The sequence below is a fragment of the Haliotis rubra genome, unplaced genomic scaffold (genome assembly GCF_003918875.1).
Source record: "Haliotis rubra isolate DU_JTF1 unplaced genomic scaffold, ASM391887v1 Scf64, whole genome shotgun sequence".
Taxonomy (NCBI): Eukaryota; Metazoa; Mollusca; class Gastropoda; order Lepetellida; family Haliotidae; genus Haliotis; species Haliotis rubra.
In genome coordinates, this window is record NW_025767346.1 from 2,411,900 (window position 1) to 2,425,119 (window position 13,220).

At 40.4% G+C, this 13,220-nt stretch overlaps 1 protein-coding gene across 1 annotated transcript; it reads right to left on the reverse strand.

The window, feature by feature from the left end:
* Window positions 1-5,063: 5,063 nt before the first annotated feature.
* LOC124256848 lies at window positions 5,064-11,922 on the reverse strand. The gene is made up of 8 exons (XM_046690816.1): window positions 11,846-11,922; window positions 10,657-10,986; window positions 9,971-10,006; window positions 9,433-9,474; window positions 8,566-8,712; window positions 7,473-7,506; window positions 6,292-6,347; window positions 5,064-5,734 (listed from the first exon to the last, which is right to left on the reverse strand). Exons 1-8 carry the CDS (start codon window positions 11,898-11,900, stop codon window positions 5,631-5,633), a joined length of 804 nt encoding a protein of 267 aa, XP_046546772.1. The 5' UTR covers window positions 11,901-11,922; the 3' UTR covers window positions 5,064-5,630.
* Between the last annotated feature and the right edge of the window lie 1,298 nt (window positions 11,923-13,220).

Here is a 13,220-nt window from a genome sequence, read left to right on the forward strand (position 1 = left end):
GTGAGCGGTACACAGATATTCTCGAGGGACATTTACTTCCATCTGCTCACGTGTTCTATGGACATTTTTTGATTTTCCAGCAGGACACCGACCCAAAACATCTTTCAAAGCATTCACAGTCCTGGTTTCGGACCCAAAATATGACATTATTAGATTGGCCAAGCTATAGCCCTGACCTAAATCCAATAGAAACTGTTTCGAGACTTATGAAGGAAAGTGTCAATAAGAAAAATCTGACAAATATTGCTGAAATGAAAGAAGAGGTGGTCTGATATTGGGACAGCATGGAACACGACTTTCTAACTTCTTTGATCAGTAGTATGCCCCGCCGCATTGAAGCCTGCATTGCTGCCCATGGTGAATTGACAAAATACTAACTGTTCACATGTCTTTGAATCTGGAGTATGTTCTGCTAATATTCACATTTAATACGTGAGTAATGAGTGAAAACAATAAAATTACAATCTTTAAATTCTCAATAATTTATGGTTGTACTGTACATACTAATATATAAGGACCGCTGTATATATATCGCTGTGTGTATTTGATTATATATATAGTCAGCATTAAAAAACACGTCAGTACGAATTCAAAATGAGATAGGCACTGTAATCAAATCATTACAGAAATGGACATATTAAACGGATCAAAAACATTTTTTGTGTACAATATCTTGACACATTAATGAATAACAATTTCAAGACATTACGTGAACGTTTGCAGTCCCCTCAGACTCTTGACAGTATCTAGTGTGACCACCACGAGCGGCAATAACTGCAGCACAGCGTCTATGCATGGAGTGCACCAATCGATTGATGAAGGCCATTGGCACCTGGTACCACACTCTGAGAAAGACCTGGCGCAATAAATCGGCTGTATTCGGCCTTGGTATGACATTATTCAGTCTCCTCTGAATTTCATCCCAAAGATGTTCAATTGGGTTTAAATCAGGACTAAGGGCTGGCCTCTGGATAATGTTGACTCCGTTCTGCTGTAGGAAGTCCCGTGTAGCTCTGGCAGTATGGGCCCGGGCGTTATCATGCTGGAAAATATTGTTCCAGTGACGTGCGAAATGTGGTATGACGTGGGGTCTGAGAGCTTGGTCGATGTAGCGCACCGCTGTGATGCCGCCTCCTCTCCCTGGACCAAGGTTCTGGAACACCACAGGACCCACTCTCTGGTTCAGACCTATTCCACCCCATACCACGATGATTGCACCTTCCCATGAGTCTCTTTCCATAACACATTGGTCTGATTAACGCTGGCCACGTCGTCGCCATATTCTTGTTCTGCCATCTGCAGTTGATACGCAGTACCGACTCTCATCTGTCAACAAACCAGTCCTCCATTGCCTGTATCGCCAGTTTTGGTGTTGTAGGGCAAACTGTAGACGTTCACGCCGATGACGAGGGGTGAGGATATGTCCCCGGTGTGGTCTACGGCAATGGAGGTTCCCGCTGTTAAGACGTCGGCGTACTGTATCAGTACTGATGGTCTTCCGTGTGTTCCCACTGTCTGGCGTGCTGTTTCGATTGCCTGCATGAAGGGATTATGTACATGCTGTCGCACAACATAGTGGTCTTGTCGTCGTTTTGTCACCCTTGGTCTGCCAGTACGGGGGCGATCATTTGTGGTGTTGGTGGCCTGGAAAAAAACGTTGCTGCAGCCTGTAGATGGTCCGAACGTTGACCTGGAAATGATTGTGTGGCCAGCTTCAAGTCTTCCTAGCGCCTGGTTCCTCTGAGCTGTCGTGAGTCGCGGCAACCTGCTGATGTTGTAATGTGAATGTTTCAACCTGGTTTGGGGGTGCATTTTATAGGGTCGGTCCTTGTAAACAGCACGTGCAGCATGAGTTGCATGAAAAGCATGGAGACCACCGTACCATCTCCGAGATCAGGTTGCGTTGTTGAGACCTTTTCCTGGGTTCCATTCTGAGTTTGGGAAGGAATGTCTTTGCTCAAAACATTAAATGAGTTTACAGTTATCCGTTTTTGCGAAGGAAAATTCCTAACTGACGTTTCTTTTTTGTGGTATAGTATGAGACTAAGATATGTACTGTCAAACAATTTACAACGCAAGAACGAACTTTTACAATAGCCTGTCACTTTGTTCTCTCCATTATATGTATTGTATACTGTATATTATTTACTAGTCTGTCGTACAGACCCTGAAGTAAATATATCCAAGAAAGCCCACGCAAGTCTAGAAAATGTGGCTAGTCTAGATTTCCTCAGCTTCTGAAAATGAAGAGGTGAGCTGAGGTGAAATTGGGTTTAACGTCGTGCTTGAGAATATTTCGCTCATATGGCGACGTGCATGCGTGTGTATGTGTATGTGCGGCTGCTTGTACTAGCCCAGACTGAAGCTGGTTTTATAGTGCTAGCCCACTGAGATACCATGCCGCAGTGAAGCATGAATACCCCACTCAGACACATTATACTGACTCCGAGCCGACCAGTCCTTGTTGTACCCATTAATGCCGAGCGCCAGGCAGGGACCAACAAGTACCATATTTAACGTCTTTTGGTATGACGCGGTCGGGAATCGAACCCACGACATTCCCCTCTCCCGGGCAGACGCTCTAACCACTACACCACGGAGGCGGTCCTGAAAATGAAGAAAGTCTCAGGGCTCCTTTTCATTATATTATACATTTTTTTACTATGAACTTTTTTTCAGTAAAATATGTTCATTTCAGAGACTAGTTGTTAGTCTAATTATTTACAAATGTATATTGTATGTGGGCCGGACGCCTTAAATACAATAAACTCTTTTGACTTTGACTTGACAAAAATGATGTCCAATGTAATTCCCTATTTTCACTTGCAGCATACTTTCAGGTGAACAATTGACTCGCCTTTGCATATGTTTCTGAAAGGTGCTAAGTGTGGGAGAAGGATATGCTCAGCTTTCCGGAAACACCTGACTTCATCACCATTTGACAGTCATATTCACATGCCCTGTAATTGTATCTCCTGATGTCAAACACTGGATTGTCTGGCCCAGGCTCGATGATTTAGACCACTGTCTTGCACCTGTAACTAGGACATGACAAGCACCAACCTAACCATCGAGTCTGATCCTCTTGCAACAAGCACGTGCTGCTGAAGACTATTTATAACCCGGCACTCAGGTTGTAAAGTGTTGTTTGACCTTTACATGGATTGTCTGGTCCAGGCTCAGTTATTTACAGGCCACTGTCATGAACCTAAGACCGGGATACTATGTCAAACTAGGGCTGCAACGATTCACCCAGAACTCGATTCGACTCGATTTTCGATATTGGATCCTCAATTTGATTATTTTCGAATCGATTCTTCGTACAAGTAAAAACATCAGATTTCATTTAACTCGCTGAGTTTATTAAGCAAAACATATCACACTGAAAACACACTTTTCCAAGATTTGACAAGGAAATTAGGAATGTAAATGATGTAACCTTTTTCAAATACATATGATATGAAACTTAAACACAGAACATCACTCAAACATCTAATCGAAATAGTGATAATGGTTTTCGAAAATCGAAACTAAGGTGTCAGATTCGATTTTTGAATCGAACCGAATCGTTGCACCCCTATGAGTTACATCAGTCAAATCAGCGACCCTGACCACCCGATCCCGTATGTTGCCTCAAATCAGAATAATGGCTTGCTGACCACAATTTTTGACCCTGACCTTAACGGGTCTCAAAGTATTGTAGCTGTATGGTAGTAAAGCAAAGTTTATTAAGCAGTTTCGTGATATAACGCCTCACATCCTGCTCATGAGCGGTATGCGTCTGTGAGCATCAGATATGGCTCATCGTCCGGTCATATTTCATCCTGTTGAGAGTGCTTGTTCATCGTGCTTGGTATCTGATGGTGACGTATTTATCACTTTATCAAGCAAAACACCAACACATGTGCGAATGGTGGGTGCTACCGCTGAGGCAGGAGAGGTTTATACCTTTTATTATTATTATTATAGGATATTTACATAGCGCACATATCCACGCACTAGTGCATGCTCAAGGCGCTGGTATTTTTTCCCTCGATCATTGGATGTCAATCTCAACGGCAAATCACATTATCAATCTCAACTCCCTGGGGAGTATACAACCCATGCAGCCACTAGGCGCACCGAGTTATTGTGGCTTTCTCATCCTAACGAGGTCGTCACTTTCGTCGTCACGGATCTTCAGCACTACATTCATATAACTTTTGCCATCTGTTACTGCATGTAATGAGCGCGGATCAACATATAGAACTATCATGAATAAATATACAATTTACACTCAGACGAGACTATAGTTCGGAACTCACGGAAATGAGCGCGGATCAACATATAAAACTATCATGAATAAATATACAATTTACACTCAGACGAGACTATAGTTTGGAACTCACGGAAATGAGCGCGGATCAACATATAAAACTATCATGAATAAATATACAATTTACACTCAGACGAGACTACAGTTCAGAACTCACAACTACAGAATACCATTCCTATTCGTTTAAATGCGCTGCACGTGCATTCAGACATGACTTAAGGAAACGAGACTTGTTTGTAGTCAGTCATTTGTTAGTCATAACACTAAAGAGGGGCGGTGGGGTAGCCTAGTGGTTAAAGCGTTGGCTCGTCACGCCGAAGACCCGGGTTCGAATCCCCACATGGGTACAATGTGTGAGGCCCATTCCTGGTGTCCCCCGCCGTGATGTTGCTGGAATATTGCAAAAAGTGGCGTAAAACCAAACTCAGTTAGTCATAACACTAAAGACAAAGTTCATGTCACATTCCAGCAACGAGTTGAACTGTCGTTCGTAACCGCATCTCACGCCACGGAGGAAACCCATTGTAAATATCAATGATGGGATCCCGTTACTTGTGTCACATGCTCATTTCACTTCCTTGTATGGTAATTGTTTCACCACTTAAATTTTCCGGCTCGTCATTATATCAGTTTGAACACATTTATTTCGGAAACCTGGGTTGGTAAACAAACATTTTTGCTTGTTTAAATACCGCCCTTGAAGGATAACAATTAAAAATGGTTACAAAGAACGAAAGTAGTTGACAACTCATTTTGTACATGTATTCATAAATAAGGGAAGCAAAGATGCAATAAACAATTTGATAATAAGTGCTGTAATGAAACCAAGTAAACATACAGACATACATTGTCAAGATTTCTAGATTTTGCAGTCATTATTCTTATGAAACAATTTCAAATCGATTGCTTTTAGAAATGATGAAAAGACTTTGATATATACATTTCACCATGTTTGCGTAGAAACGTACCATATAAGACATACACACATACTTTCTAGATCATATCTGTGGATATATAAGAAGGCATTTCTTCTAATTTCACTATATTTAGTGGACTATTCATTTACTGGGTTTGTTTAACTTCCAACACAACCAACACTAACGAGAATTTTGTGTTGACAATTTACGGTCTGTAAACGTGATGGTGCCGCATGTTCTCTGTAAAATGTACACTTCCAGAATATGGTTCCCTCGTGAAATCAAATACATCTCAACATGACATTTAATATAAAAACCAACAGGCTGTGTTCCGTACAAATTGGGGACAGATGACATCACGCTGATATCGAGGTCCTAGAGTATATCTTCTTTAATGCTCACAAGTTCTGGTATACGTGCATCTTCTCATATGTGTTATGGGCATCAACATTTTCTCTCTGTAACGCTTCATACTCATTGCTTGATGCTGGTGTTTGCGCTTCTGAAAGAGACGTATTGAAGAATACCATTAATAATTTTCAGTAACTGCACACCAGAAAATGATGTGAGAACTGTCCATTAGTAGATATATATGCCTAACTGTGCATGTTTTATTTGTCTGTTTGAATAAGTGCACGTTTATGCTGATAACAGCACTAAATGTGCAGGTAAGGATAAACTGTGCCAAAATGTCTCTCAGATGTTTTCAGAAAGTATTTATTATTATCAGAACATAAGGAAGCATTTCAACCAATCTGATTTTCTCTCTCGATTAACTAATTTGCCTCAAGGACATACTCTTGAAGGTCGTAAATGACCCATTTTGGTAACATCCATGTATTTGTCAGACGTCCACGGCATGAAAAAACAAGTAATATGAGTTTGCTTGTTTGCAATCAATGCCTGATCATGTTTATGCAAATTGTACAAAATGTTCTGTTACAAATAATTCTATATCCTCAGTAGACCAGAAAGGGAATATTACATTCTCATCCTCTGTGATATTTTTTTGCGGGCACAAGTTTATGTTTGTAAAGAATTACAATAATACACGCTCACCTTGTGGTTGTACCTGGTTCCTGGTTGTAGTGGCCACAGGGGATGATATAGGTATTCTAAAGAGAATGATATAACATGTTATAAAATTTAGATACATGAATAGCGTGCTGGAGTACAACTATTCGGGATTTGGGTTGGGGGAGCGGGTTGTTGTGGTCAGAGTATTTGATGTCCTGCCACAAACCGTCTATTTTGAACACATGTTTTATGACGGACTATTAAGAAAGGAGTCACTAGAATGTGTTTTTTTTGGCGCCAAATGTTTGAGCAAGAAGAATGTGATTACATACAAAATATGGGATGTGACAGTAATTTGGATGGAGTAATGGAGCAATCCTGCGTCATGGAACTTTTTGGTGAATTAAAACCATAATTAGTTTTGATATGAACACAAAATGAATGCACAAATGTTGATGATATACATACACAACAGGTGATAGGAATATATGAATCGATCTCTTGTGATATAACTATAACTGTAACGTATTAAAATGTCACATGTATTTGTTATTACAACTTTAATATACATATCTTAAATGTAATAGTAAGAATATCAGTTATGAAAAAACCCCAACTAATACCAGGAACCTCAGCAACCGTTTACAACCGAAGCTGACTACTGCAACCAAAAAAGAACATTTACACCCGAAGCTGACTACTACAAAAACAACAGAACATTTACAAACCAAAGCTGACTACTACAACCACAACAGAACATTTACAACCGAAGATGAATATTAAAACCACAACAGAACATTTACAACCAAAGCAGACTACTTCAACCACCACAGAACATTTACAAACCAAAGCTGACTACTACAACCACAACAGAACATTTACAACCGAAGATGAATATTACAACCACAACAGAACATTTACAACCAAAGCAGACTACTTCAACCACAACAGAACATTTACAACCGAAGCTGACTACTACAACCACAACAGAACAGTTACAACCGAAGCTGAATATTACAACCACAACAGAGCACATGGAATGTATGAACACACAGAATGTCTGGTTAATACAATTATAAGGTTCGCGTGGTAATGAAGTGATCACTTCATATACACTTTCAGGGATACGCAAAAACATGGCACTTTGTAGTGTAAACCAAATGCATAAAAAGCTTTATGTCTGCAATCATTGTTTGAATAATCAATTTAATCAGGAATTTTACCTGCTCATTTGTGTATCACTGGTTTCCTTTGTCCCTGAAAGAAAAACAAAAACATTAATATGTAATATTTCGTTAAATCAGCAATATCTGCTTGTAAGCAGATTGCACTTTCTCCGTAAAGTATAGATTCTAGTACTTTATCGAGTAGAGACTTTCCCAGTAATCCCAAATATACATATGATACATTTGACCACTTTCTATAATAAATGGCGTTGTGTAATCTTAATATCTGTCTGAACGCAAAAAAAACAAGGGTTTAAGTATCTGAGACAAATGTGTGGCCAAGTTCTCTAAAACGATGCAATTCACTGTGAAGAACTGTTCCCAAATGATCTGGTTCCATGCCGAGATTGCCCTCAGATATAATTGTAAAGTATCAGTGCAAACTAATATCCGGGTTTCTTCCTGTCGTCGTAAACAAATTCTATTTGGAGTAAAGGTGAAAATTATATGTATGGATCACTCAAAATATGATGACACCAGGTGTTCGAGAAAAAACAACATCAAACCCGTATGATTTTAACGGGAGACGAAATAACTAAATATCCTGTTCAGATGGGTCGTAACATTCACTCACTAGCTCGTATAAGTATATTTTTAGGCCATACTAATAATAACGGAGCTCTCATATTTCTTCATCAGATTATTAATAATATTCTCTGTTACGTGTTAATTGTACTTTTATCGGTATGAAGTAAATGTGAACTTGAGTTGAATGCGACACTGTCAACAAAAGGGCATGACACATTGCCCCAAACTGTATTATCACTGCCAACACAATTACAGCTGAGTTGTAAAACAGGTTAAATGTGGTAGGTAGGGCAGCAGCTGTGATATTGCTGGAATATTGCTGGAATATTGCTGAAAGCCGCGTAAAAGCTCACTCACTCACTCACTCACTGAAGTAGGGGCTGGGCCTTGCGGTTAAAGCGCTCAAGCCGAAGACACGGATTCAATTCCACACATGAGCACAATGTGTGAATCCCATTTCTGGTGTCCCCCGCCGTTATGTTGCTTGAATATTACTAAACGTTGCGTAAAACCATACTCACTCACTCACTCACTCACGTGTTAACAAGTACATAAATGTTACCTGTTATCCTGGCTAATAGTTTGTCCTTGTAGATAAACGCCAGAGCCAGACAGACGGCGTCCACGATCAGCATGACACTCACACCTATGGCAACTCCAACACCAAGGTACGACTTACTAGGGTTTTGAACACACAACTCTGGCAGGGCTGATGGATGTTTACATGGAAAATATGAAAATATGAAATGATAATGCAAAAATTGACAGCTTGATTCGTTACATACAAGTTTTTTGTTGTAATAATTACTGTGCAATATTCTTGTTACATAAGATTGTAATCAAGCCTGGACCAGCCCAAAGAGTGATTGATATTAAGAGCAACGCGGCATCAAACAAGCCACCAAGTCACAACCAGTATAGGCTGCTTGGAATACGGAAGTGATTTGTCGAGAAAACAGTGGACCTTTCCTGTTAAGGTTCCACTGAATGGCACAACATTGGACTGCAAGATTGATGATTCAGTTGGCAGCAACAGTGTGGCTATTGAATTAACAGAATAGAAAAAAGTACATCAAATATGCACAATGAACATAGTGAGTGAGTGAGTTTAGTTTTACGCCGCACTCAGCAATATTCCAGCTATATGACGGCAGTCTGTAAATACTCGAGTCTGGACCAGACAATCCAGTCATCAACAGCATGTGCATCGTTCTACGCAATCGGGATACCATGACATTTGTCAGCCAAGTCAACGAGCCTGACCACCCGACCCCGACTCTTATGGCAAGCATGGGTTGCTAAGGAGATATTTCAACCCGGATCTTCACGGGTCGGCTGCTTGGTAGGCATTCTAACCTGAATCATATACATGATATGCACACCATATAATTGAACTTTAGTTCTGAGTCTAAAAGGACATACAACTCACCTTCGGTTATTTCAGGAATGATTGCCTCTGTTGTCGTTTGTTCTCAAAAAAATAAATTAAAAGGAATAAATTTATAACTTGGAATGTCGATACAAGCAAAAGTGATGTCAGTAACGTCAATTACATCAAATAACAACCTCAAGGAATGCCTCTTAAATCTTAAAAAAAGCTCATTTTCTTCTCATTTTCTCAATTAGGTAGATCTCATATTGCATTCACTTATGAATAATGTTACCGACACACATACATCATATCAGCATACCATTGTCTATAAGCAAGTGGTGTGCTTTGTTTGTAGTTTAACGACACAGGCTGCAAGGTTACAGATCTACGATGGCAGTCATTAACATATCGTGCCTGGACCAGGCAATCAGGTGCCTGACGCTGATGAACGCATTTTGAACACGATGACATAAATCGAAGAAGCCCCGTCAGTCGCCACCTCAACAATTATGGGTTACTTTAAACTAAGATCATTCCTAACCCTTATCTTGAAGGGTTCTGTGATGCATTGACATCATTTTGTTTCTCAACCTACCTTCATATGTTGTTAGGCCTTCTGTGGTTGCGCTGCCTGGAACAGAAGAGACACGTGTAATTATTAAATGTGATATACTGTTTCATTTAACGAACGGATCCCCCCCCCTGCTCTCTCTCTCTCTCTCTCACACACACACACACACACACACATACGTGCACACGCGCACTATAGAATATAAAGGCTATAGCTGACACTCTGTAGATCTCTTATATTACCTGCATTTTGACAGTCATTTTGACTAAAGGTCACCTCTATAAATTTTAATATTTGCAACAAATATTTCTGCCTAACTATTGTCAGGTGAAAACTCTTCATTTTGATCAAAATGACGAATGGGTTCAAAGTGTTATGTGTAGATTTGTGTCAGAAAGATAGCTGGAAACATACCTTCGAATCTGATCCCTCATGGACCTGTGAAGATCCGGGTTAGACTATTGATCTTCAGTAACCCGTGCTTGTCGTAAGGGGCGACTTACGAGATCGGGTGGTCAGGCTCGCTGACTTGGCTGACACGTGTCATCGTATCCCAATTGCGTAGATCTATGCTCATATTGTTGATCACTGAATTGTCTGTCCCAAACTCGATTATTTACAGACCGTCGCCACATAGCTGGAATATTGCTGAGTGCGGCATAAAACTAAACTCACTCACTCACTCTATTCATTGTGCATATTTGATTTACCTTTTTTCTCTTCTGTTAATTCAATACTGACTCTGTTGCTGCCAACTGAATCATCAATCTTGCAATCCCATATTGTGCCATTTAGTTCAATCCTAGACTGGTGGAACCTTAGCAGGAAACGTCCTCTGTTTTCTTGACAAATCACTTCCACATTCGCCGGAGTATCTATATGCCATTCCATGCCACAGGGGTCTTTCCTTGTCTTCGTCACAGTGAGGACTAGTTGGCCGTCACGATTCCAATCACTTTGCCACCCTAGTTCAGGCTGCTGACACACAAGCTCTACTAGAGATCCTAAAGTTGTTTTCCTTTTTGAAATCGCCATTGTCACTGAAAAACATCGACGTAAACACACTCACGTTAAAAAGAAAACAGTGAAGACATATACACTATGTTTCGAACACGTGAGTGACTTTCTGGTATTTGGCTGATTATTTATTTGCTTGTCTGTTTGTTGTTTTACGCCGCACTCAACCAGTTCCATCTGCATGACGGCTACATCTAAATAATCGGGTATGGGCCAGACAATCCAGTGATTGGCATCATACGTGTCGATCTACGCAACTGGGATACGCTGACATGTGTCAACCAAGTCAGCGAGCCTGACTACCCGATCCCGTTAGTCGCCTGGTCTGTTATTTGAGTTAGTGAGTGAGTTTAGTTTTACGCCACCTTTAGCAATATTCCAGCAATGTCACGACGGGGGACACCAGAAATGGCCTTCACACATTGTGCCCACGTGGGAAATCGAACCCTGGTCTTCAGCGTGACGAGCGAACGCTTTAACCAGTAGGCTACCCCACCGCCCCGTCTGTTATTTGAACATACTGTGGACAGTAAATATAAATACACAACATCAATGTAAGACAAATTCAAGAACCATACTAAATACGATCCCATCCAAAATAAACTTGCCAGTCGTGTTCAAATTGTTTTCTCTGTGCCTTCAACGAACTCCTGGTCTCATTCCCATCAACTCAGGGATTTAGGTCATTATTATTATTCCTGAAAACATACTTGAATCTTGGTTACGGAGAGAGCACCATCAACTTACAACTGCATCATGTCTACATAACTTCCCATTATACTATTACATCTTTAATACAGCCTGTTGTATTATTTACTTCATAAAGAAGGTACGATGTCGATAAAGAGTTGTTTTTTTAGCTCCGTGGTGTGGTCTACTTACCCTGGCCAGTGGCGAATGAAATCATTGTTGCAAATAATAGAATCCTCAACTCCATTGCACAGTCGATGTGATGAAAGCAGACACTGTACAATGAGCTTTGTCCAGCATTAATTTGCATCCTGCTATGATTCAACACTTCCGTGTTGTCTCACAATTAAGATAGCTTCTTACAGCCTCTACTCTGTATCACACTGCGGTATATATTTAGTATGACCAGAATTTATTGAGAATTTTAGAAATATGTTTAATTGGATTTCTAGTATAAACAACCTTAACCAGCTATCAAGTGCTTGGTTTCATTCAAGAGAGACAACTCCGTTAATCCTTTTTCATTAGTTTGTGAAGAGTTATCCCCCTTTGTTTACTTGCTAGCAGACGACATTTTCAGTGATCCTTAGTATGGATGATTTAGAGAAGAGGAAGTTGATTTTAGAGTATTATAACAAAGACATCAGATCAGCTAAAGTGATTTCAAGTAGAACATGCATCCCTTTGTCCACTGTTTATAGTGTTTTGAAAAAAATTGCAAATGGATATGGCATTGAGCACCAGAGAGGCGCAGGTAGGCCCAGAAAATTGACTGTCGGTGACAGGAGGCGGCTTGGTATTCTTGTTTCTAAAAACAAAGGAAGCGGTTTAGAAAACTTAAGGCTGGATATGACTGGTAGAGGAAATGTGGCTGTCTTTAAGGAGACAGTTAGAACTGAGCTGCATGCAATGGGTTGGCAGAAAAGTCGAGGAATTCCATCACCGATCATGAAACCTGAACAAAAGGAGCGAAGGTTGAACTGGTGCTAACAGCATAGAAATTTTAACTGGGACAATGTGAATTTCTTAAATGAACATTCTGTGTTGCTGTTTCCTAGTACACTGAAATTCTGGACCAAACAAACTGAAAAACTTTTGTATCAGCGCCCAAAATACAGTCCGAAATTTAACGTGTGGGGTGGCATATCTGTGTTAGGGGCAAGTCCCTCTGTGTATTTGAAGGGAATATGAACAGTGAGCGGTACACAGATATTCTCGAGGGACATTTACTTCCATCTGCTCATGTGTTCTATGGACATTTTTTGATTTTCCAGCAGGACACCGACCCAAAACATCTTTCAAAGCATTCACAGCCCTGGTTTCGGACCCAAAATATGACATTATTAGAATGGCCAAGCTATAGCCCTGACCTAAATCCAATAGAAACTGTTTGGAGACTTATGAAGGAAAGTGTCAATAAGAAAAATCTGACAAATATTGCTGAAATGAAAGAAGAGGTGGTCCGATATTGGGACAGCATGGAACACGACTTTCTAACTTCTTTGATCAGTAGTATGCCCCGCCGCATTGAAGCCTGCGTTGCTGCCCATGGTGAATTGACAAAATA